This window comes from Spea bombifrons, chromosome 5, assembly GCF_027358695.1.
Source record: "Spea bombifrons isolate aSpeBom1 chromosome 5, aSpeBom1.2.pri, whole genome shotgun sequence".
NCBI lineage: Eukaryota > Metazoa > Chordata > Amphibia > Anura > Pelobatidae > Spea > Spea bombifrons.
This window is the reverse complement of record NC_071091.1, coordinates 17,910,067-17,936,414: the sequence shown is the minus strand read 5'-3', so window position 1 is coordinate 17,936,414 and position 26,348 is coordinate 17,910,067. Positions and strand designations below refer to the sequence as shown.

Genomic DNA, 26,348 nt, shown 5'->3' with positions numbered 1-26,348 from the left:
CATTAATACAACAGCTAGTATCATTAAATGGACAATTAGTCATTAAAATAATTAACACATATTGTTTTCAAAAACCATAGATAAATAAATAGGAAATGTTTAGTTTAAAAGTATTAACGTCTCCTTTTGAGATTCAAATCTGCATCACTTTCTTCAGACTCTGGAAAAGAATTATAGTTTCATGAATAAATTATTGATTTAAAACACATATGCACTCTTAAAAGGTAAATATAGAAATGCCAATTTTATAAGCTTAAACACACAGAGACAGAAAGGCAGGCAGGGTTCTACAGCATTAGAGCGGGAGTCTCCAGTACAAGGGCAACATTGTATATTTTACACACTTTCATGGGTCAAAGAAAGAAATCAGTTTTGTAAGTGAATGAATACATTTTATTTGGATCAAATGAATAACATGCGCAAACCCTGCATTGCAGGAATCGTTCAAATGCCAAACCACACGGAAACATGCAAACCCTGCGTTTTGGGTATAGATCAAACGAAACCACATGGAAACATAGAGATCAGCTGAATATCCAATGCAAGTGCATTGCAGGTATAGATCAAATGAAAACCACATAGAAACAGAGATCAACTGAATATCCAAAGCAAAGACTGCATTGCAGGTATAGACCAAGCATATAACAGTTTTTCTTTAAATAAATATCCTAACAAGATCCTCAATTTTAATTACAAAATGTGTATGTATGTATAAGTGTATGGTGTTGGGGTGACTATGTGTGTGTATTTATGTGTAAGTGTATGGTATTGGAGTGGTTGTGTGTGTATGTGTAAGGTGTTAGATTTTGTGTGTGTGTGTAAGTGTAGAGCTGACCATCATAACCCCCACCTAGATCATAATTCATTTAAGTCATGTCCCCCAAGCACCATATTCATACCTCCCACCACCACCATCATCATATTCTTCTCCACCATCATTTTAATCCCCTATCATCACCCTGTATTGCACCAAAATCATCCTCCCTCCATCTCTATACCCAGCATTATTTTTCCTTCATACCCTCCCCCAGCATGCTCCCTGTCCCCGGCCTCTAAGTGTCTCTGCAAATCAGCACAGATCTCTCTTACCGCTGCGGCCACACATATTATCCTGGCAGGCCAGTCCAGCCCCACCGCCTAGGCAAGTTGCTGTGGGTCAGATAAAAACTTTTGGCGGACTAGACGTGGCCTGGGGGTTGTAGTTTGGAGACCTTTGCACTAGAGCATGAGCTGATTTAAAGTGGAAGAGTTTACTCACTCACTCATGAAGCACTGTGAGTAGAGATTAGTTAAAACATTTCATCTCACTGACCTACGGACGTACATAGAGGAAATGTAGGGTTAGCCCTTTGTCATACTGAGATCTGCAAGATGCAATGTTTTAACTGTATTTAAGTGATCAGCAATGAAGTTACACATAACACATAAGAAAACCATGTCTCAAAACTGCTGATCTCATAAAATGAGAAAAAAAATCTAGCGTATGTGTTATGTAAATCAGCAAGAAATTTGGGAAATAATAGAGAGTAACAATCTATGGGGTTTATTCACTAAAGGGAGAGTTGTGGGTTCATCGTCTTGATTTGACTATACATTATGAAAAGGCTGGCCCTGTGTTATGTATAGTTAAACCAATTAACTTTCCCCAATGTCTACTCACTGATTAAATAATACATTGTATAGGGTCATCTAGGCTTATGTTATTGGAGGAACCTGCCAGTGTTGGCCCATTGTAAAGAAGTGAGAATGTTGAATCCTCAACTCCCCTGCCAAGCCCCCTTTGGAGAATAAACCCATATATATGTAAACCCATAAATAATGTCCCAACTTTCTATTCTTAATTAATGTGGCTTTTCTAAGCAGATTAGAAGATAGATAGATAAAATAGAACACAATAACTTGAAACAAAAAACTTTAGAACTTTACGAAACCTGACATATAGTGAAGAAGGTTTTACAATTTAGACCTTTGTTAAAAACGATTGTTTAAAAAATAACGGTTAAACCTGAAAATCACAATATACTGTGAGAGCCTGGAAAATGGGCATGGCCAACACAAAATAAATATTTAGCCACACAATGATAATTAGTATTATTATACTGTGAAACCATAAAAAACAGCAGATTTGTTCATTTTAATTACTTGTTCGAAACTGGTGTTCTCACAGAATGATGTACTACCAAATTCATCTAAAATTACACCATTCTATAAGAATTTTTGTGCTTCTGTTCTGTTTTAGAATGTATTTAAGGATTCTGTAACTGCATATCATGTCTCTTACTATGCAATAATTTTCTTTCTTGTCCATGTCAAGGGCATACGGACTAGATGAGGAAAGGAAATTGCTAAGCAAACCTTTAAAAACCTATCTTCCATTATCATGAATGAGCCATTCAAGCCAAAAAATAAAAAAAGTCCATCAGGGATGCATCCCAGAAGACAGGGCAATTTCTCGTCTCGTTAATGCTCTCTTCTATCTTGGTTAAAGCATATTCTGTACAAATGATACTTAGACCAAAGCCTTATCAAGATGTGAAATCCATTCCCTAAAATTGCTTTAAAAATAAGTAGTTCCAATGTAGCCATTTTTTTTCTAATGTAGAAAAACATTCATGAACTTAAAAGAGTAAAAAAATTTCCTCTGTTGGACAGACAATGAGGCTTACGCAGATCGTAACAAGGCACCTGTCATTGTAACGAGGCATCGAAAAATGTTTTGTTTTGGTTTCTTTTTGGCGTAATTTAAACAATGCCAAAACATAGTCATATTAACCCCTTAAGGACAATGGGCGGTCCCTAAACCCATTGAAAACAATGCATTTTGAGCCCGTACATGTACGGGCTTTGTCATTAAGGGGTTAAATTAGGAAGCGACTCTGAAAATAATAACATGTTTACAAACTGTGTAAAAGTAATTAGTTCCAACCAGAGGCTAATTAACTAATGAATTAAGAAGGCGGAGGGGAAAAAAAAATACATTAAATATGAAGAACTTGTTACCTATCCAAAATTCCATGCCTTGAAGTTATTCTCCCCGAGATGTATATTGGAATCGCAACGATGTTATTGCGTAGTTATTATGTAGCTGTTTTTAGATAACATGGAAACTCCCTAGGATACAGTATTTATGCTGCCTTATGTTTGTTGTGGAAGAACATAATTGAAAGGTCAAACAAGCTAAAAAATCGAAACACATTTTGAATGGCGCACGTAAGTGTCTTATTATGTAAAAGACACATGGTTGTTAGTCATACCTAGTCATGGAAATACTGAAACCATTTTTGGACGTTATTACCCTATGATTATAATTATAGAAGGTAAACGTGCATTAAACACCCCGGATACAAACTTTACTGTTACAAATAGTCTCTTCTTTATGGGCTACATGTTAGAGCAGAAACAATGTAAGATTCGACTCTGTTCAACTTATTGTAAAATGTCGTTTAAACAAATTAAAAGCCAATGAACATGGCTGGATAAGATTTAATGTATAATCATAGGCTGAACTATCCAGTCACTATGTTTGGGCTACAACCTTCAACTGGTAGTAGCGAGCCATCTGCCAAGGTGAAAGCTGCCTTTTAAAAGAGATCAAGAACTTAAAGTAAGTTTGACTTTTAATAGCTAGTGCACATGGATAATTTCACCAGGTAATTTCCACTGAGCAAGTATTAGTTGATCTACTCTCCTCTCTCACCTGCTTGATGTTTGTTAAGTCCTTTATGAGGTCCATGGCAGGGCCTATTCCAGTGGCTCTAGTACACCGCCTAGGTTGGTTTGTGGTTAGGATTTCCACCTGTGTTGGAATTTACAGCACAGTTCCTAAATTAGGGAGTCTGTCTTGCGCCATGTGTTGCTGTGATAAGGACAGTTCCGATGTCCCTCTTTTTAGCTGGTCTATCCTTTACACAATGATGTGGGCCGTCAGATCCATCAGGCACTCTGAAGTATGAGACAGGCATGGCCATCTTTAAAGCTAATCTCAACTGCCTTGAATTTTGGAGGCAGCCCTACTTGTGGTGACTTCCTTATGCATTCCACATTCAATGAAAACTGTTACATTCAATGCACATTGATATCAGTGTTGTAAGTCAACAATAGCTTTTTGGGTCTATTATCAGCCAAATTTTATGTGAAATCATAGGGACTGTTCAAATAACAAGTGCAAAACTTTTACAAAACATCATAAATGTTGTGATTGATTAATGTATGCAGCATTACAGGAGCTTATATTACACATATACTTCATTATACAGATTGGGGCTAAATAACACGTGTCTTATATACCAGTGCTTATTTCATACAAGACTTTACGGTAGATAGACACAGATGTTCTAGTGTGTAAGATATTACAGTTTAAGATTTTAATTTATAAAAAAATAACTGTGAAGGCTATTTTCTAATAAAATAATAATATGATTATCAAGGGTCATTATTTGAAATTGGCAGCTACCAAACAGCTAATATTGAGAGATGTGACCATCTCTTAGGGAAATGAACGGGTGCTTAGAAGCGTCAGATGCCTTAAACATACAGATGGCATTGATCCGTTGGCCGATCAATAATACTCAATTGAGAGTGGTAATTTCAGTTCTTCAAAAGAGACAGAATGTATGTCTGCCTTTAATTAGCCCCGGTATATACCTAATAGTAACTACTGAATTATATAGGTTTTTCTTTTTACATTAATTACACACGCATTTTGTTAAATGCTTCTTTCACCCTTTGAGACCTCATGATAAATATCTCTGCTGGCATAGTTGCAGTTACATAGGCACAAATTAATTGCTATATTAAACATTGAACTACATCTTTGCGTTCTAATATTAATACTTAATCAGTTAAATAGATGCTCTGTGTTTTGTCTGCCTGCCCTTACGATATCAATTTATGATTTTTGTATTTGTGCAACATTAGTTTCATGTATCCCACTTCCATATTCGTTTTATTATTAGTTTCTATAGTGCCTTCATATTCCACAGCAATGTACAACAGGACATAAAAAGAAGGACATTGTTATACCTGGGGACTCCGGTGGGATTGACCCGGAGTTTCTGGGTAAAGTCCTGCTTCTCTGGGTTTCTTCTTTCTCAGGAAGAGGAGCGGTGTTTGGCAATGCCCACTTCCCACCCATTTTACCCCGATCTCTGCCCACTTCCCTGCCACTGAAGGTAATTTCTGTTTTGCCCTGACCCCACATGCAACTAGCCTTGCCCTTCATGGAAGTCATTCCCCAGAAATGGGTGAGCTGGGAAGCTCCCAGGTATTTGCATCACACAACAATGTGGTCAATGTGGACAAAATTTACCAGCGACTGCAGCAAATTACTTTATTTGGTGGCCACAATGACTCACTGGCCATCGGCATCTCAAATATTCAAATAGTCTATAAATAGCAACCTAAAAGTGGTCTTATCCCCACAGCAACTAATGCAATAGCCCAAATACTATGAACATTCCTATTCCTATTTTTTAAAATCAATCCCAAAATGGTTTATTAGTTTATAAAAGAAATAATGGGAGTTGACTATAATAACAGTCCCTCTTCCCGTTTTTCCTTCCTGATGTTCCTCATTTATAGAAGCTCAGCATGTTTGGTAGGTACAAATGTATCACAGTTCTCAACAACCCTAAACAATAATGAGTTAAAACAGGGTTGTAGGTTTGTTTGGGCCCTACTCACCAAATTGTTATGCTATATACTACTTGTTATGGCCTGTCTACCCATTGTACAGCGCTACGTAATATGATGGCACTATATATAACAATTAATAATAATAATAATTATAATATGTATTTTCTTGTCTTACTCAATTCAATAAATAACTGTAATATTTCAAAAAAGTCACATAAAAGCTTTAGTAAAGCCATTTTAATACTGTGGGGTATGCATTGGACCTTCCATATAAAGAGCGCAGATCTAGTAATGATCAGGCAGTCTTTTGCCAGGCAAAGGGTGGCTACGAATCAAAGAAGCTTACTTTGCTACCTCTGAGCGGCAGTGATTATATTATCAAGACGGTCCTCCAATTATCAATGAAGAAGATAATAATAGGCTCCACACTGTGCAAAAATATCATATATCACATTCATCAACCATCAGCGTATACTTGAAGAATGGAACATGAGAAAAAACAGGGATTATCTCTAGCTGAGTATTTGAAGCGTGATTAGGTAACATAATTCACCGTATAAAATGATTTTCAAATTAAGGAAAAGCAGGACAGGGAGATAATTTATAGCGGCATAATTACAAAAGAAAGTAATAGTTAGAGTACATATTAGGCAGTGTGCAGCGCAATAGTTTAGTTGCCGGCTGACTCATAGTCGAACACATAAAGAAAAATAATTGAGCCTATAGGGGGTGCCTTAAAAGAGAGTGTGAGCTCTAATGACCTCTGAGGAACCTTTGGGACTCATCTTTAACCTTGTGTCAAGCAAAGGGGATTTCTCAAGCTGAGCAATAATACGATGTAATTTCAGATTGATAGCCCTGAGACGAGAGGTTTTCCATTTTGTTGAAAGTAACGCCATAAAAGCGGAAAAATATAAGCATGTTGTATCCCTGAAACTATGAGCATTTCAGCAGCATTTATATATACGTAAAAGATCAGACCAGGCATATGGTTTTGTGCCTTCATATAGTGCGGCTGCTTGTTGGATATACGCAGCCACACGTTACATTTTTATGCTCACGTAGTGTGCAGCCGGCAGACCAAGTGAGTATGGGGAGATGCCGGCCCACCAGGCATTTTCCTGATTTGTCAGATGGCCAGCCCGGACCTGGCTATATGCATGTAGCATGACTAACACACATTACATGGTAAACACGGCAAGGTAAAACCGGGAGTGAAGTGGGCAGGATGTATCCCAGCTCTCCTTCATTTATCTTCTAAATCATGCCATATTGTATTTGGTTGTCTCTCTCCATCTTCCCAAATTGCCTTGTCTCTCCACTATTCACTCTCCCTTGTTGGTGTTCAGCTTCCTAGTGGCCATCTTACACTGCCATGCCTTCTTTCTCCCATCCTGCTCACTTCACAGCCCTCCTCACCAGCCGCCCTTCCACCTGTGCCCTTATCTCCATTTATATTGTCTGCTTCTCCAAACTCCACCACCTCCCTTGTGTTTCCCCAATTATTATAATCTGTCCTATCTCATACAGACTGTGTCCTTCCAAACACAAAGTGAATGGGGTCATTTTTAATATGCTGCAAGACAATATGTGAACCTTTACCCTTTTCCTGTCCTAGCTTTTTATGCATCCCGACTCAATATATTTTACGTTGGCACCAAAAGAAAATCAATGTACAAAAATGATTACACCAGCTCATGTGCAAGTATCATTTGGCACATAAATAGAATTTGGCTAACTGTACCTTTTAAATGTTCTTTTCATTACATTAAAGAACTGCATTATTTGAATGATCAGTTGAATTTTAAGAATGCATACCAATGACGACTTACCAGGACTCAGTGATCTTTTACCCATCAATCCAATAAAGGATTCAATTTTATGTCCTGCAATGGAAACCAAAGGTCAAATTTGGTACAGCCAAAACATAGGCAGAATGTATGCTCATCATTTATTATTATAGATAGAATTCTTATTCAGATAGGAAAAAGTAACAAGACTCTTCTCCTGCATTTGGGCTCCCAGGAACGTCTGGATGGGGTTCCCAATGAGTGAGTCAAGCTCATCTCATGCAGGGCTTGTTGAGCGACACCTGGAATCTGGCTTGCATGGATAGCCACAGCCTCTCTTATAGTTAATTTAATAATACCGTAATTAATAAAAATGTCAATAAAAGATATGTATTTGTATGTTATTATTACAGCCAAAATCCTTATGAACAGTTTGCCCATTGAACATACATGTGGTTTACATTACTTTTAAAAGCCAAAATTGCTTGACCTTCCTATACCTAAGGAATAATAATCATTCTTCACTTGTTTCTGTTCCTGCAAAATATGAATTTATAATCTTTTTTTTGAGCATGGTTGACCTATTTCTATTAATAGCTATCCTTCTTAACATATAACACTGCACAAATAACACTGAGCATATACCAAGGAAACACAGCGCAATCGGCATTCAGACTAACATCTGGAACGTCAAGTTAAATATATTCTGGAGAGCTCCCCACATATCCCGTTTCACATTTATATTACGGATCTGGAACTTTTGTAATTTTGCCATTAGAAATTAAATTATAAAGACAGACAATAAGAATGAGCTTCGGTTTTATGTATTAAACATGAAAATAATGTATCATTCAATATATCAGTTTAATTACTCTCCCTGGAAATATCAAATCATCCCAAAATGCGGTTCCCTCTTGTTTAGGAATATTTATTCTTTTGTATTAAAAGACTAATGAAATATCCATAGTTTTTTTTACTCAGACCCTAATGGTCCTGTTCTTCTTAGGAAAAATATTAATTGCTCCCTCTAGCATTTTAAGCAAATAAACCTAAGCAGATTTCTTGTGCTTTTCCATCCTCTAAAATTCTTTAATCACGTTAAAGCAACACAGAAACATTTACGTTTTGTTTTTTTAATAGTAACAACCTATAATTGTCTGCTTTTGTGTCACATGACAATTAAGTGTTTCCGGTAAAATGATCAATGATCAAAGAATTATTTTCTGGGAAGGGTTTCGGCACTGAACAGTACTAGGAATTATGTTTCTAAAGCTGTCATTAGTTACAAAAGTGTTAACGGAAGTGTCATAGAAGAGTCGCAGTTACGTGAATGAGCTTGGAGTGCAAGCCTGTGGGTTCTGCGTGCTTGGCATTACTACTAATCTGGTTTAAACCCGCAATCATTAAAATCCCTAATTAACAAAAAAGATCATTTGAAAGCAAACCAAGTGCAAATCCTACTGACGCTTGATACTGGAAACATCAATTTTCTAACTTGTTCTGTTATTCTTTGCAAAGATTCATATAGTTGGTGAAGACAAATTTGTGTTGAGATTATTTTGGTCAACACTGTTTTTTTTTCTTGCTATACTTTTGCCTGTGAAAAATCCACTGCGAGCACAAAACCTATAATCCTAATGCTGGGTTCATTTATACCAAATATTAAGTCTGTATGTAAGTCTCTTTAACCCTTAGATACTTAACTGGGAGGAAATTTGACACATAACATAAAATCACGAACATATAAAATATTGTTCGAAGTAGTATATCCAATTTGGAAATGTATTTAAAAAAATATAAAACCCAGTTCCAAGTTAATCAAAAAAAATGAGCTAGTGACCACAGGTAGTGTGGAGTCTTTTAAGAAGGGGTTAATTTTATAAGGAAAATCAATTTATTGTTTAATGAAATGGCGGTTGATCCAGAGATTATTGTGACTGTTCTTGGATTTATGTATGACCCTTTTTGTCCTGCTTTCCATGATAAAATCTAATAACTGAATCCATGAAAAGTTAGGTTTTATTGTACTTTATCCTAGATCATCCCAACAGGCAAAGAGTAATAACAATTATTTTACACATACTCACTTTTTGGAGACATCCTTTTGAACTCTACAAAGAAGCATATAAAGTAGGTATTAATCATATAAAGTATTGTTCCCTGTTTCTCATTCACTTAATCCATCTCTAACACTGAGAATGCATTAAACAGAATTATAGCTACGAGACTCGCTCCTGTTCTCCAGCATGCTAACTAGTTTGCTGTTATAAATGTATGCACATGCTTCTGTTCTGTCGGATTCGGCTGCGTTAAACATTTGGGAGTTTGTGAAAACAGCACTTATTTACGTGAAAACACTTAGAAGGGATTTCTTAAACTCTCATGAGTTTCAGCTCAAAAAACCTGCTGGTCCTGTAACCCAGGGCTTGCATCCTTAAGCAACAGGCAGTGTTTAGGAACAGAGCAACATTGTGGTTTGAAAAAAACATTTATTTATTCTGTGAATTACCAATAAACCATGGAATAAACCGTATTCATTATTTGCCTAAGAACAAAACTATTTCCCTATGCATTTATATATATGCAATGTATATTATACATTCATACATAATAATGAGAGTCAAGTGGAAACCAGAGGTTAAGTCAGACACAGCCTAAACAAGAGAAATGTACCCCAAACATGAGAAATTGAGGTTTACATAGTGTACAGTGGAGAAAAGTGATGTATCACCATAGGAATTAATAAATGATGGTGCTGATTGTCAAAGTGGGTGCAAGGGAACAGTATAACACAAGTGGAGCTTAATGTTACCTCCAACCACTCACACCATAGATTGCCTGTCTTTCATCTAATTCAAGATTTATGAAGTATTCACAAGCCATTCTTAATCCAATCCTAGACTTATGGTTAGAATTGTAACCGTAAAAGTGGGCAGACTAGTATTCTTACCCTTACTTCTCTTTGCAATTAGTTCAATCACAGGCGATGGTCTGCTTTTTCTTGCAATTCTCAACAGATATCTTTCAAATGCTGGGTCTTCTATGTCTTGCTGAAGATCTGCCTGAAGAAACATTTCGGAAACAATGTTTGATTACATATAAGATTGTTTTGTTTACCGCTTGTTGAAGAGGACATGCCATTTCACAACTCTTTACTTATGTTAATAGTTTTTTTTATTTACTAAAGGGGTAGTTGTGGTTTCAATTTCCCCACATCACTATTCATTATGAAGAGCCAACACTGAAATGTTCCTCCAGCAAGAAGATCCGAGCTGGCCCTATATGATGTATAATTTAATAGGCAAGCAAAAGTAAAGAGAACTCACTGACTTATCTATAGATTTCACGTTGCAACCCAAGTGAGCTTCTGTTGAAGGAAGAACTTGGTCAGCCAACTCTCTTGTCCACCCTCCCTTTAGTGAACAGATCACAATGTATCCCATATTATATTAAGGATTTTCTGCACTGCTGACCAATTGCTTTATTTTCCACCTGCTCGTCTTAGCACTTGCTCAGCTGGTCTCTATGTAAATATATTAAAAAAAAATAGCTGATTGCATTTAGATTTCTGGAGAGGATTTAAACAGAGCAACTGTTTTAAAAGAAATCCAAGCACACATTCCAATTTAATCAAGGTTTGTGTGTGCACTAGAGTAGAAAGCTTGCATGTTTTGGAAGGAAGAGGATGATCCTCTTCAAAATTCACCGTGGAGACCAGGACTTAGAAGTAGAAGCTGCTTGCATTGTTTATTTAGCATTCCAAAGTATGCTCTACGACATTTTACTGTTAGTTTTAGAAGTTCATTTTTCTTTTGTCTTGCAGCATAACTTTTTTAAGACTACAGAGGTAGAAAGGAATGGCAGCTCTTACAAACAAATGTCATTTGACAAATGTGGCGTAAGTATTCAAGATATTTAAGAGAAAGACATAAATAGACTAAGCGGCCCTGACACTTTAAGGCTAGCAGCCATTAAATGACTTATGTCTGGCCGCCATGCTGTTGCATGTTATGGGTCAGCCATCAACCATTCACTGAAGGACCTGTTCTGCCACTGGTGTTTCAGTAAGAGCAAGTGCTATTGGCTCTGTCCAGGCAGCAAGTCCAGATCTGATAGATAGATAGATAGATAGATAGATTGATAGAGTGACAGATAGATAGATAGATAGGGGTTGGGTTTACGGATGTGGGACCCTTAGGCACAGCTCAACAAGCATACATATATCACATGTAGTCCTGTTTTAATTGAAATTAGCCTTGTGACTATAACACTTTCTATTGTATAGCTTTTCCTATTTTAAAGAGAATTTTTTGTTAAAATGTATCTAAATTTAATATGGGATCAACATATAGAAAAAGCACTCATACAAAACCAGAGTGCATTTACGGTTTCTCTCTAACATAATGTAGTGTCTTTACTGATAACAATTATATAGCGGAATGAGTCATTGTGCACTTGTCACTTTGGAAAGGAGTATACATTAACTGAAGAGCTCTTTATTCATTACTATCACTGTTAAATTTACTTTTTTTATCTTATTCATGTGCCAAAATCCACGGCTCATCAATGTCACGTTATCCACCCAATCTAAAGCTAAATATATTTGTTTGAATTAAATGTATTTCTCTAACTTGTGGATGAGCTTGAGAAAAGTTTTTTAGTGACTCTCATCTTCCATACTATATACAGTATATATTTAATATTCTGCTGCTTCTAAAACAAAATATGTACAATTATTCTGTACCTCAAAATCAACAAGCATGCCACATAAATTTTCTTTTTCTCCACATAGAACATGAATTTTGGAAATTAACAGAGATCCAATGACGGTTAATATGATGCTGGTGTGATATTTAAACTTATTGTATCACCATAGTAACCCTTTGACCATTCCATTGTATGCCATAGGGATAAGAACACTTTTACAACTTTGTACCAAAATAGTTTTTATGCATTACCCATAATCCTAAAATTAGTGAAAATTGTCAGTGGTCAACTTTAAGGCTTTTTTTTGTCTAGGATTAGAGCTAGCAACTTTACTTTTACATTCTGTATGCGAAGAATCAGGTACATTTTTCATCACAAACTACTATAGTGGGAATATTTTCTGTGAAGGATGGTTAGAAGTTGCAACTCAATATGACCCCAAGGAGTTGACCCAATGAGGTATAGAAGAGTGAAAAACATTAAAAAAATATAAAATAAGAAAGCAAAGGAAGACAGTATGGTTTCCCTCAAAGAACCCACTTCTACCTTCATCAAACCAGTAGGATTAAGATTCCTGTAGAATCTCCATGACATATCCAGTCCTTTTCTTAACATTTGTTTTTTTGTGCAGGGAATATATCACAAAGGGTTAAAGCCAAAATATGAGGTAGTGAAATTCCAATAAAGATGAAACACATGTAGTTTGAGAGCTCATATATTCAATGCTACATAAATGAAGTTGAGTGCATCAGAGAGCCTTACGCTTTTTGCGAATATCATAACCGTTAGTACTGAAGACGTCTTTTTTCTCTGTGACATTGTGAATATTCTCAGAAGTTAAGTCTTATGTAACTATGCTTAAACCAAGCATATTCATAAAGGGAAAGTGCAAAATTAAATAAACATTAAGATAATTTAGATTTAATGGATTTTTGGTCCAACTTCTACTACTTTTCCTGTTCCCTTGATGATTTCTGTCAATTCCATCTTCTTGAGGAGGGCAATAACACGTGCCCCTGCAGTGCTAGGGTCCGCTCAAGTCCTCTAGAGGTGGGTTATTTAAAATTTGCACTAATCTGGTGTTAAGATAGCTGTCATTTTTTTTGGTTAGCACGCCACTGCCTCATATTTAGACCCAAAACAATATATATATATACATGGGGTGAGGATCCTCAACACAGGATGCCAGGTTTTTGTGTTACACCACTGATCTTGAATCTATTTTTTTATAGCAATCAAAAAAAATATGGCAAGAGGTGAAGCTTACCTCTTTCCCTCTGTCATCAGCAAGCTTCCAGATTTTCACCTCCCACCCGCCCTTTTTAGTGTTTTACACCTAATGGTTTTGTTACAATACAATGTTGGGCTTAACAGCTGGCGGGTGGTTTCAGGATGTGGTTATGTGTTATACCGCTGGCCTGGGGAATGTTTATATGAATTTTAACCCCTTAAGGACAATAGGCGGCCCCTAAACCCATTGAAAACAATGCATTTTGAGCCTGTACATGTACGGGCTGTGTCATTAAGGGGTTAATACAGCTGTGGCCAAAAGCTCTATCCCACCAATGGTGTCCTGTGGCTTTATTTGGGGGGTAATCCTGGTATTGCGTGTCTTTTGGACATGGGGCTATGGGCATAAGCAGTCATGTTCTAGCAGGGCTGAGCACAGTTGGACATGTCTTTGAATCTGGGATGTTGGGAGCTTGGGAACAACAAAATGAGTACGGTATGAAACTAACCACAACATTGCTAAACATGAGCATGATCACATAGACAGATGTTACATAGATGTTTATGTGTTACTAAAAGGTATAAAAGCGGGACCCAAGCAGCAATTAAGAGAGACTCTGCCACAGATCATTGTATGGTGTGTGGCGTCTAGCCCTGCAGACCGTCTCGCACTGTGAAGCTTTGAAGGGCTCCCAGTGCAGGAAGGGACAGAAACATAATCTGTTTCATTCCTCTGTTATTGGTGATTATTGTGCATGATTTATGATTTGGTTAATAAACTATATGCATGATTTCATCAGTTGTGTGAAAGTGTAATCTCTGTATCCTCAAGCCTGTTAACCCCTGCAGTCATTTTGTTAAAACAGAAAGGCTGAGCAAGGGCATTACACAGAGCCAGTTCATACTGGAGGAACTTGCCCATTCATAATACATAGTGAAGTAAGGAAGTTGAAACCACAACTTTCCACTCAACTCTCCACTTAGTGAATAAACCCTAATGTGCCGTGCCTCCAAAAAATGGGCCACATTTCATATTCTCATTGACATATATGTTATATGACATGACTGCTCATGATTTCATAACTCATACAACATATCCGGAAACACCACCTACTTTCCAGCTCTTCAGAGCTCCCATGGAAGCTAGTGGGAATACAGCCAAAAAAGGAGCTTTTTGCTGGAACTCTCATGGGAGGACTTAATATGGAAATATATCTTAAAAGCATGCGATTTAACTATGTATCACGCAGGGTCAGATTAGCCCTTCTTTCAGGAGAATACACACTTATGGTAAAGTTCTGCATGGTTTAATGGACACACTCGTATGTTCACTCTCTACAACATTGAAGGGGTAAAGGGGCAAAGGTAAGCCCTTAGGGTTGATAGGTAAAACATTAGTATTCTTTCAGTGCAATTAAACATAATAAGCACAACGTCAGTGCAAGTAAAATGTTTTAAATATAAATGATAGATACCGTAGATAGATAGATTCTGCCTTATTATATTATTTTGCATAGGAAAACAACCACAAGAAACCCATTTCATAAAAAAGGTTCACAGCAGAGCACTTGATAGTCTTACCTGGTTTTGGTTGCTGTAGGGCCAGTAACTGTCTTCATTGAACTCCACTTCTTCAGACTGTGCTTGTATTGCAGCCAGAAAGAGCACTACACAAGCGATGGTCAGCTTCATGTCTCAGTCTTTATCTTTCGGCTTCCCAGGGATAACAGCAGGTCGTCCTTAAAAGAAAGCAGATCTTATAAAGGAAGAATTGTCCATTTGCTTCAGTGAGACGTGATGCTTCAAGTTCAAAGATGAAAAGAAAAACATAAAAATCCTCTTGCATAATGTATTATCTGTTTTGAGAAATGAAGTACTGTGCGAACATGTGTTAACAAAGTACATATATATTTTATTCATTTTACTCTCTTCAAATTAGGAAATGCAGAATAGGTAATAAAAGCCCAAAGATCATTTCAAAGTGTCCAGAGTTAAATAGCATTGCTTCAATGAGTTGAAATCATGTGAAAAGACTGATGTGCAAAGCATGCCTGTCAAAACCCATACTTACTAGTTTTAGCAGAAAATCACGAGTCTCCCTCGGCATGTGAATGTGGGCATAATATGGGGAGCTGGTCACTTTATAGTCTTCGTGATAGGCAAGGCCAATTTGTATAAAGCTAATAAACCACGTCATTTTTTATCCGAAACAAGGAACAATCACTGCTTCCGTGTGTATATATTTTTTTATCAATATTTGATCATCTTAAGTTAGCTTACCTTTATTTATAGTGCCTGTTTATTATACTGAGTCACTTCAGCAGAATATGATTGTGGGAGCAAGTTAATCTTAGCTACAGGGTTGACGAGTCAAAGAAGAAGAACAAATCAAATCAGGTCTCTAACTAACGCTTGCCGTTTATTTCAATGGAAAGTCACTTCACATGAGATGCTTTGTAAATCTGACTGTTTAACTAAAGAGCCTCTTTGGTCCTCTTATTAAACTCAACATCAAAGTCTCGTTGGTTCCATATATAGGGGATGTATTTAGACTTTCTAAAGCTTTTCCAATCAACCTGGAAAATTTAATTTCCAAAGGACAATGTATACATAACTCCATCCGCACTCCTTGTACAGTATAACCAGACAACTTCTTTCTATACATATTTCTTTTTTATTCTGATTATGATGTGCAAGTTACAAAAATACTTATATAAAGGCAGAGGATATTACTTGTTTGCAGTTATCAAAGGAGGAAAGTGGAAAGGAAATTGCATGAGGTTTATTTAGGGGACACTGACCGAATCAAGGAAGTTTGATTGCCTGGGATACATTTTTTAATTTGTTCGGGACATGTCATGAGAACAATTAAAATAACAAACCTTTGGAAATATTTGTCAGAGGTTATCAACGATATGTTTGTCGGTTAAATTAATATTCACGTAAAATAAGTGGGATTAGTCTTACTAGAGTTCATGTAGGTAAACATCTCTGCTTTAATAAGCACCACTTTATTTTAAGTATTAATAATAACTGTGATCATTGTAACAAAGCTGATAATAATTATAATTCTGGTTATGAAACTGGTTAAACTTAGAAATATAGAAATGCTGGGAAAGCATAGTAAGAGCTTACTAATATTAAATATAGTTCTATAACAATAATTCTGATTATTATTATCACATATGAATACTGGCCTTATGCGTTAGGATTCATACAAAGTAAAACAATAAAACAAACGAAAATAAAGCAGAGAGCTTTTAATTTTTTCCCCATTTTGTTGGTTTCTCCACTCTCACTCTCTCTCTCTCTTACACTCACGCTCTCACACTTTCTCACGCTCTCTCTCAGTGTCTCCCTATCTTCTGCAACTTCAGTGCCCCTGTGTCCTTGCCCTGCAGCTCAGCTTCTTCTCTTGCCTCTCCGTCCCCCTGTTTTCTTTATTCGTCCGCTTCTCCATGAGCCAGGCTTATACATAATGGCTCTCCCCATTGTTGACTAAAGTCCCAGAGCCTGTGAAATGGGGTTGTAACCAATTGCAGACTGTTAGATGTCAATGACTTTGTTTCTCATTTGTTCTTAAATTTCTTTAAAGAACTTTTTAAGACCTTTTAGTCGACTTTACGTTGCAAGACAGGTTCTATTTAATTGATTTGTAAATCAATTAATTTAGATTCAGCAGGGCTGGCAGTAATCACGCCTAGAGTTTGAAGGTAACTTGAATATTTCCACGTTCTGGATTCACAGAGATTGTCCCTATATAATGCTAAAGTAAATGGATAAGCAATGGCCAGTCCGGTGGGCTTCTCCTGCTCTATGTTAATGTATAATTGAAGATCTTGAAAATCATCTCACGGATTAAACTACACATTATGCAGGGCCAGCTCAGCCCATTATGCTGGTGAAGCTCAGTGAAGCAGAGGAGTTGAAATATTCAACTCTCTCAGTCAAGATGACATGTGAAAAACTGAAAATAAAAAGTAACTCAAAGAATTTTGGTGAAACCTTAAAAGATATGTAAATCATAGATGGGACGAGACAGAAACCTTGAAATGCACTTTAATCCATTAAAGCAGAGAGGATCGCCTATAGTAATGGCTATATGTGAGTAAGAGGACAGAGGCATTATTTAAAGTAGAACAGTAAGTTACAATTTTACTTTACAGGAAAGGGTAGCAGATACTTGAAAAAGCTTTCCAACGGAAAAAAAATATAAAGGCTAACAACGCAAAAGGGGGACTCAAGAATGCTCAGGATTGGCACAAAACCAAATCTGAAATCTAAAATAATACCTTGTCCCTTTCTGTCAGCCACATAGTAAAGTAACGTGCTAAATAGAAAAAAAAAGTTTGTAAGATACATTGAGTAGCATTGTTCCATATGCTTGAAATCCAAAGTTATTATGCTACTCAATGTATCTTACCAATAGATGGCAGCATTCTGCCCGAGAATATATTAGCCATATATGGTAGTGTGCTCATTTTCATTTATTAATTATTAAAATAAAATATATTCCCATGATCCGCTGGTCTCCCCGCTGCACTCGCGGACATTTATTCTGTCGAACTTGCAAACTTTTTTTTTCTATTTATTTTTGTTTTTTTTTTTGTATTAAACCATTACACGAAAGGATCATGGGAATATATTTTATTTGAATAAATGCAAACGAGCACACTACCATATATGGCTAATATATCTTCGGACAGAATGCTGCCCTCTATTGGTAAGATACATTGAGTAGCATTGTTCCATATGCTTGAAATCCAAAGTCATTATGCTACTCAATGTATCTTACCAACAGATGGCAGCATTCTGCCCGAAGATATATTAGCCATATATGGTAGTGTTCTACCTTGCCCCCCTTAGCACACCTCTTAACTGAAGACTGCCATCCACACAATTAGTCATTGTCTCATTTTTTCTGTTTCAGATCCGGTCTCGTCACCTTCTTCACGTCGCCCATGTTTATTGTCAATGAACAATGTTAACTGTCAGTTGATATTGTAAATTTTTGTTTGCCAAGGATGATCTACCTACAGAACCAAGAGGTCAATTCAAATATTTGTTTGAACATTTGTTTGACATTATGTTCTACAGTACCAATAAAAGGGTTCCATCTCTAAAACAAAGTCTGTGTTTTCTTTTGTTTTGCTGCCACTGTCTCCAGCCAGTCCATTCCAAGGATGTTGTAAAGTTTGGTCTTTCCTAGCATCAGATCAGATGGTGTGGCATTGATCCACAGATGGAGGATCATTTTTTAGCCGCCGCCAGAATCATTATTCGTTTATAGCCTTTAAGTGACTAGTTAACTCTCGCTCCTAAAATTGCCGGTTTGGGGATCCCAGGATTGCATCCCGATGTTTTTCTAGAAGTACAAATATGCCTGCAGAATTTCACAGGACCCGCCTATAAGCAGTAATACAAATTGGCATGTGGGTGCTTGCATTTAGGGCAATCAGATGCTTCACTTAATTTCATAATAAGTTGTCTCAGGGGAGATAAATAAGCATACTGACTTAATTTATAATGAGTATCTCTGTAGCTGGAGACAGGCAAAAGTTTAAATAAATACTCTGTGGCTTTTATTATGTCTTTTATGTCTAGATGTGGCATATGATCTTGCCAAGATTGTAGGCCCTTATAAAGGTGTGGTTGTTCTGTGGAACATCTTATTGATGTATATATATTTGTTGTAGAACAAGCCTTTGCAGATGATTGCGTAATTAAGATAGCCAGTCGATTAAATCAGTCTTCAGAGGCAAATTGTCTTGTCACTCTTTTGACAATTTGGAAATACTGAAAAAGATGCAAGCCAACTGATGGGGATCTTTCCATTCCCTTTAAGAAATGCATCAATGGTATGTATAACACATTTTGCCCAATTCCAGGAGGGGTATCTATCTCTTTTAACCAATGCCACATCTGACAGACCTCAGGACGGTAAATAAATCGGGCTCCCCCATGTCCCCGCACTTGGAGGCAACTTTCTTTACCTAGGACAACCCAACAGAGATCATAATCATTTTTACACAGAAATCTTGACAGACGTTATGTGCTAAAAATTACAATCAAAAACAAATCCCAGAACCAACAAAGAAAAAGTTAACATCAAGTAGGTCGTGCCGAGCAACAATTGGACCATGAGTTTGACACATTGAGTTTGGTGCTTCTGAAAGTAAGGGTTAATAGATTGGAATGCTCAGGTTTTAATTTCATGATACAGTAGCGATGCAGTAATAGATGCATTAAAGTACTATTAATTATCCTAAATGAAAATAATGTCTTCTTTTTTAGGCTTAGCAAGTGGCTACGAATTACTGCTCCAATCACTTTATTATTTCTATAGCACAAAGAGATAAAAAGAGAAATCCACAATGCAAGTCTTACAAGAATCAGAAATGTGAACACCCGTAAATGCTTCTTTACCTTCTGTATTTGTATTAAATTATGTCTGAATTGAATGAACAAAAAGTTTATTTTGAGTAAAAAAACCAAAACCATTAATACAATTGTTACGATTGCATACAATACTACTTCTATCTAAATCTCAATTTTATATACTTTTTATATCCTTAAATGATGCACGGACACTTTTATTTCCATTTATTATTTTGTTGCAGCTTCATATATTTTTTAGATATATATTGGTGCTCAGTATGTTATAAATATATTTACGAATATATTTAGGTTTATAGATCTGTCAGAAACCTAGCAACTGTAGCAATGTATGATTGTACCATGTACTACTGCTTTATTCAGCCCAGATAAAAATATTGTAAAAGATAAGGTATGTTTCTCTGAATTCAGTGGGGGAAGCTGACCAGGTCTCTTGGCTGCTTGAAGACCTAGATAAGTTATAGAGAACAGTTTACTCAACATGCCTAGTTGTTTCTGCTCACTTCCAGATAAACATCATCCCCTATGTATTTGTATACATTAAGGCATACTTCTGTTGTTCAAATGTAATATTAATAATTATCCATATGTTTTGTTTTTTGCCAGGAGAGTTCGGTTTGACTTCACTATACATTATGAAGGTCCACCCCAAATAAAATCTTTCTGTAAGAAGAGCTTGGCTGCCCCAACATAATGCACCCACTGAACTATGCATTATACAGGGCCAGTCCTTCTTGGAGGAACTTGACAATGGTGATCCTTCATAATTGAAAATCAAGCGAAGAGTCCTGCAAACTCTACTGCCAACTCTCCATTTGGTGAATACATCCTAATGTGTCATGCCTCTCCATTAGAGCTGAGCCCCCAAAATGCCAAGTCCCTACAAATGGGCAAGAAGTAGCACATGCCACCTTTGGAGAGGTCTGTGAAGATCTGGTTGACATATACGCTATGTAGCATGACAGCTCATGATTTTATGACTCACGTGATATTTCACCTACTTCCACAAATATCAGTAATCCCATGGATGTTACAGTGGAAAGAGGAAAAAAAGCAAGCTTTATGCCCAAACGCTTATGGCAGAATGTTTTGGCCAAGTCAATTCACCATGAAATAGTTGAATTATGCCTAACCAGTTGTGCAGGTCAAACTTATATAGTGCAAATGTGAAGCATGTTGCTGTTGTTGGAAATAACATACACTACCTACTTTCATCATTTAGTGTAATTATTCTGTTTTTGTCTCAGCACTTCTCAGGCCGCAATGCCTCAAGTCATTTTATAAAATAAAGGATTAATGTTCCTCTTAAAATATCCAAATGCTAGGCTCCAGAAATATTGTGTATGATCAGAAAGGCAAGAAACATTTTACTACATATATACCAGGGATCCTGCAGCTTGTTCGGTCTTAGAAGCAAGTTTTACTTTTTAATATAAATGAATGATGAATAGTTTTAGAAATAGCTCAACGGGCTTTAAACATCCGACTAGTGTCTGTATTGAGAATATCTGTAAAGTCAAAGCGATCGCTAGAATATTTCCAGGATTGTACGGGGAAAAGCTGGAATGGAAATCAATAAAATATACTTTGGGGCTACAAAGATATGTGATGTATTTAATGAATGTCTATAGAATTTAAATTAGTGTTCATAGTTGGTTCAGTTTCTAAAAGAAAACTAACTTTAAAAAGGTGGTCAAAAGAGGGATTAATGAAATTAATTTTATAATCTGTGTTTTTCGCTATGCTTGTTTTCTAACTCATGTCTGATTTACAGTTTATGTGTGTTCCGGCCTTTTAATATATATCCGTTCTTGGCAACAGAGAAGGAATTAATATTATTGCCAGAAATATGCCTCGATGTTTATTGCATTACATTTTACATTAGGACATATTATTTAAATGCAATACTTGTATTCCCCAATATTTCCATAGCAGCGATGAGTCATTTAAATCTCACCATTTATAAAATGAATGGGCTTGATGCCTAAAGGGATACAGAACAGCGCCACAGAGTTCAAATATGTGCAGAAAATGTGCATTAACATAAGAAATATTTCCACCTGACACGCTCGGGCTTTATTTTGTATTATAAAAGATATAAACAATGTTTTTTTTCCCTTGAATCTCATAAGCAATGCTCTGTAAGATCTTCAAAATTAGCATGTCAATGTGCTACGATTTTCTACAAGCTTTTTATGAGCATTAACTCTTTGAGATCAAAGTAGTATACAATGCATTTAAAAAATACATTTTTAGTATGTGTGATCAAGTGCTTTGCCCAAAGCAAAAAAAAGAGCAAATGTATAGCAGGAACCAGCTGGCACAGGTCCAGTCCACATATTCCTTATCATAGCTTTATATCTTAGAACAGCAGAGCAGGGCAAATGCCTAGGGATTTTTGAGCTCACCCACTCCTTAGCTCACATAATATCTTCTGCAATACAATTCCATGCGTCATTGTAAGATTTTATTTGCAAATAAATTTACAATAAACAATGTCAAATTCCAAAGATATGGGCCCGTGCACAGGTCTTTCTCCTGGGACACAGCAGTGGGGCAAGAGCTCTGTTCGTATGCATGCCACCCATATCGTGAGTGATGCAGATTAAATGCAATGTGGTTGAGTCACCATTCTCCTCACATACAACAGGGTAGTAGGCAGGAACCATGTGCCATATCTGCCATGTGTCTCACGTTTTAGGTGGAACTGTTCCTTTTTCATGGCAAGGTGCCTAGGGGCCAATTGTCCCCAATTCTGATTCTCCAAAAAAGGCTGACCCAAGGTATAAAAAGGGCTGGCCCCCTAATGAAGGCAGAGTACAGAGGGGTAACGTGGTGTTGCGTGACCCCACAGTATGTGAGTAGCTGTCGTGACCACCGTGGCATTTTACCTCCGGGTATCTGGGGGAGGGTTCACAGTCTATCTGCTAGACTGCATCACTGGTCTCCACCGCTGAGGACGCATGCTGTGATTTTGCTGCTGCTTGGGTGGTCTTGCCGCCCCTTAGACTGCCCAGGTTAACTGTGTTTGCAAGAAGAGCCTGCTTCGGTGATCCACTAACTGAATTGTTTATAACAATCAACTACATGAATCCACCGGTTGCTTCAGTTCTACTCCTACTAATGATATCATCCCACCTCTGTCCTTGGCCTTTGGATCAATTGTTCTGTTCCTTCCACTACTGAACAATTGCAGCTACTAACTATTAACAGCTTTACAATGCTACAGAACACCCTTCTGAGGTTTAATCTGCATACAAGAAGTAGGCTGATCGGCTGCGCTGGCTGAACCCTGCATTCTCCATAGGAGACAAGGTTTTGTACATTGGTCCCTGTATTGTGGAGGGCATTGTGAACAAGGTGACAATTTAACTCTGTGTTTCATGTTTTGATACTTGAAACATGGACAGCTCCTGTTACACCAATCCTGTTTGTGTAGATGGAGAGGAAGGATATGAGATAAGACATGGTAGCCTAGAATATTTGGTTCATTCAAAGGGGTACGGTCTGGACAAACGATCTTGGTAACCTGCATCATTCTCCAACTTGTTTGCAGGCCTTCCATAGGAAACACCCAATGGTTCGGCTTCTATTTGCGCCCAGAAGCACGGATCTTTAAATTATAAAGCCAACCACTGAAAAACAAATTTTTTCTTATTATTGATAAATTATTGTTGAATTTTGAGACAAACGCAGCGCCTATGCTCTGTATACATTTTTACAACGATTGATAATTAGCTTTATTGCGATAACCATGGAGGAGTAATAGTTGTCCTAATGCTTCCAAGATTCATGTAACATGACCTATAGAACTATGCAGAATCCTTACTTTGTGCATTGCCAATGACGGTGGAGTTTTTTTTTTAAAGCTTAATGGAAAAGCTTAATGCTTTCATACTAATTACACACAGAAAGAAAAAAGGTAAAAAGTGAATCTGTCTGACTAAATCAATAACAATTCTCCCAGGATGTATTAATTTTAAAAATCCATTTTGCAGACACTTATATTCCCTTCATTTCCCCCCCTATTACTGCATATTTTTTGTTTATAACTTATAAGCATGTCACTTTTCTAAAGAAGATCAAAGTGGGAAAAGACAATTGTTTTTAGAAAAATAACTTTTTGATGCAATGGTCTTAAATCAATTAGTTTCGGAGCTTATGGGGAGACATTGATGCGAATGACCCAGAGGACCTGTTTTTTCTGGGGAACATAACAGGCATAGTTCTGCAAATCTACCATATTCTGCTTATTTTTGCAGTGATAATTTGTATAATGACATCGTAGTAGACAGGGCCAGTCTGGGGATTAAAGTGGGTCCTGGCATTTTTTGGTCAGCTGCCGATAAAATTAAATATGTACAGTTGCCTGTTGGATACACAAGACTAAAAGCTGTACTCTTACGCTTTGGCAGCAGGCGACCACTGGCATCAAGACAGTGGCAACACACAAAGAGGATGGAACCTGCCATGCAAGTTGTGATTAAGGTATATAGGAGGCACCAACGGCACCAGCCTACTGTGCTTAGTCTGCGGTCTGTGCTTAGTACTGGGTCGAATCCATGAACTAAACTCATGGGGTAAACATGAACAGGTTTTCCAATGGACATTTAACTAAATATCACATTTGGCTATATAAAAGGCCTTTTATGGACATTGGTGTCTCATATCCACCCCTGCCCAGTTCCATGGCACAAACATTCCATTTCTAAACACAGAAACACGTACCATGGCAATGATTTTTGCTAAGTAGCAGACCAAGTTAAGTCTCGCAGAAGCAGTTCCATAAGGACATTAGTCTAGGTTGTCTAAGTCATATGGAGGCAATCAGTAGCACATAAAAAAACTACATATATCAGCGGTGAAGATGATGTATTCCAGCATGCAACTGTAAAGATTTACCTGGACTCTTCCCTCGCACCTCCATGTTTTCTCCAGGTAGGAAAGAATCCCAGTCCGTCTCTCATGATGTGCACTGCGTAGGAGACATCATGCACACATGATGAAGACTCCCTGACATTATTTTAGCCAAGAGTGATGTCATTCAGCAGCACTAAGATTATAGATGCAACATGACCATATTCTTTCCCTTGTTTTAAAGTTCAGCTACCTCAAGATGGTTACCTATCATGGTGTTCTCCTGTAATCTACTCCAGTAGAAGGTTTGCATTAGTGTCACTTTGGCTTTGGGACCCCTGTCTTTCTACCCAGGGCTTCAGGTGTAATGTCCTGACATGGGAGGTGGCAATTGGAGTGCATATGGTGGCTGGAGTGTCCCTTAAATGGTTACAAACTATCTTAATGAAAAGTTTATGTTTGAGATTTTTTTCTTCCCCCATGAATGCATTGTCATGCTAAATGTTCTCCTGCATGAGGTCCTGCAACGCATCACGTAACATACAGAATATTTTATTACATTGTACCATATGTTAAGGAAAGCTGCCATAGCATCACTGTGACAAAGTTTAGTGATGGTTTATGTTATCACATCCATCTATTGGATCCACATTACGGATACTCAATGGATAATGTAATTAAAGGTTATAGGAGATGCTACTGGTTATGAGAAACTATTCACACTGTTAAGGGAGAACTGGGAACCGCGCACAATAAGATGCCATTCTTTCTGAAACAATACCATTCGGAAAGTGGTCAGCTATTCATAAGGTGACAATGTGATGATATTATAACAAAACTAGTTAGTCTCCCACTGTCATGATATTCATGTTATGATTCATAGTGTTATTTCACATAATAAACAAATGAATGAGACCCTCTGTATACAGAAGATTGAATCATAATTACATTTTTTAAAAACTCGCTGTGTTTTAATGACTAAAATGATTGTGAAATCTCCATACTAACAACAGTATACTGCTGTTAAAAAGTTCAGAAACGGAATAAAATGTATTTATTTTTCTGTGCATTGGTGTTCGCTTTCCATGATGTGGGTGATGTCCCCGCACTCCTAACCCCATACAATAAATGTAATAAATGTTATTTTGCAGTATTCACAAACCTCTGTGTCACTGTACTCCTAGTTTAATAGAACTCCTAATGCCATATGATATTCCTGTTAGAACAGTGGAAGTCATTTCATGTTGCACTTCACTTATATCTAGTAGCAAATGACCACTTTTTTTAAATGGGATGACACATTAGGAAGCCAATACAATGATTGCTTCAGTATATATATATATATATATATATATATATATATATATATATATATATATATATATATATATATATATATGAGATTTAGCTCCATAAAAGCAATAGTGTTTAGTGCCTAAATAGAGGTGTTTATGAAGCATTAACAAAAACTATAGTTTTGAGAGATTGTAACCTGATCCCTGTGGATTATATATATATATATATATATATATATATATATTGACATATATATGTATTTGTTGTGGCTGACATATACTCTGTTATATATGAGCAATATGAATTTAGCTACTATACAAGTATTCCTCAAGTGTCTAATTCTGCACAAGTGAATTCACACGGACATGTGCTGGTGTAACATGCAACATCTGTGCAGAGTTCCCGTGCTATTTTAATTAGCCCTCAACCACTAACACA

General features: G+C 36.9%; 1 protein-coding gene across 1 annotated transcript; it reads right to left on the bottom strand.

Annotated features, from left to right (window-relative positions):
* LOC128496590 (protachykinin-1-like) lies at nt 1–15,094 on the bottom strand. The gene is made up of 5 exons (XM_053466285.1): nt 14,943–15,094; nt 10,375–10,486; nt 9,512–9,535; nt 7,467–7,520; nt 1–160 (listed from the first exon to the last, which is right to left on the bottom strand). The coding sequence occupies exons 1-5, from the start codon at nt 15,051–15,053 to the stop codon at nt 114–116; spliced, it is 348 nt and encodes a 115-aa protein (XP_053322260.1). The 5' UTR covers nt 15,054–15,094; the 3' UTR covers nt 1–113.
* Between the last annotated feature and the right edge of the window lie 11,254 nt (nt 15,095–26,348).

What these genes read in the sequence shown, in the direction of transcription:
- LOC128496590 (XM_053466285.1), bottom strand. Translation starts at nt 15,053, where the DNA reads ATGAAGCTGACCATCGCTTGTGTAGTGCTCTTTCTGGCTGCAATACAA. An exon ending in CCTACAGCAACCAAAACCAG is followed by an intron (nt 10,487 to 14,942) that starts GTAAGACTATCA and finishes ATGTTTCTTCAG; the next exon opens with GCAGATCTTCAGCAAGACAT. An exon ending in CAAAAGGATGTCTCCAAAAA is followed by an intron (nt 7,521 to 9,511) that starts GTGAGTATGTGT and finishes TTTCCATTGCAG; the next exon opens with GACATAAAATTGAATCCTTT.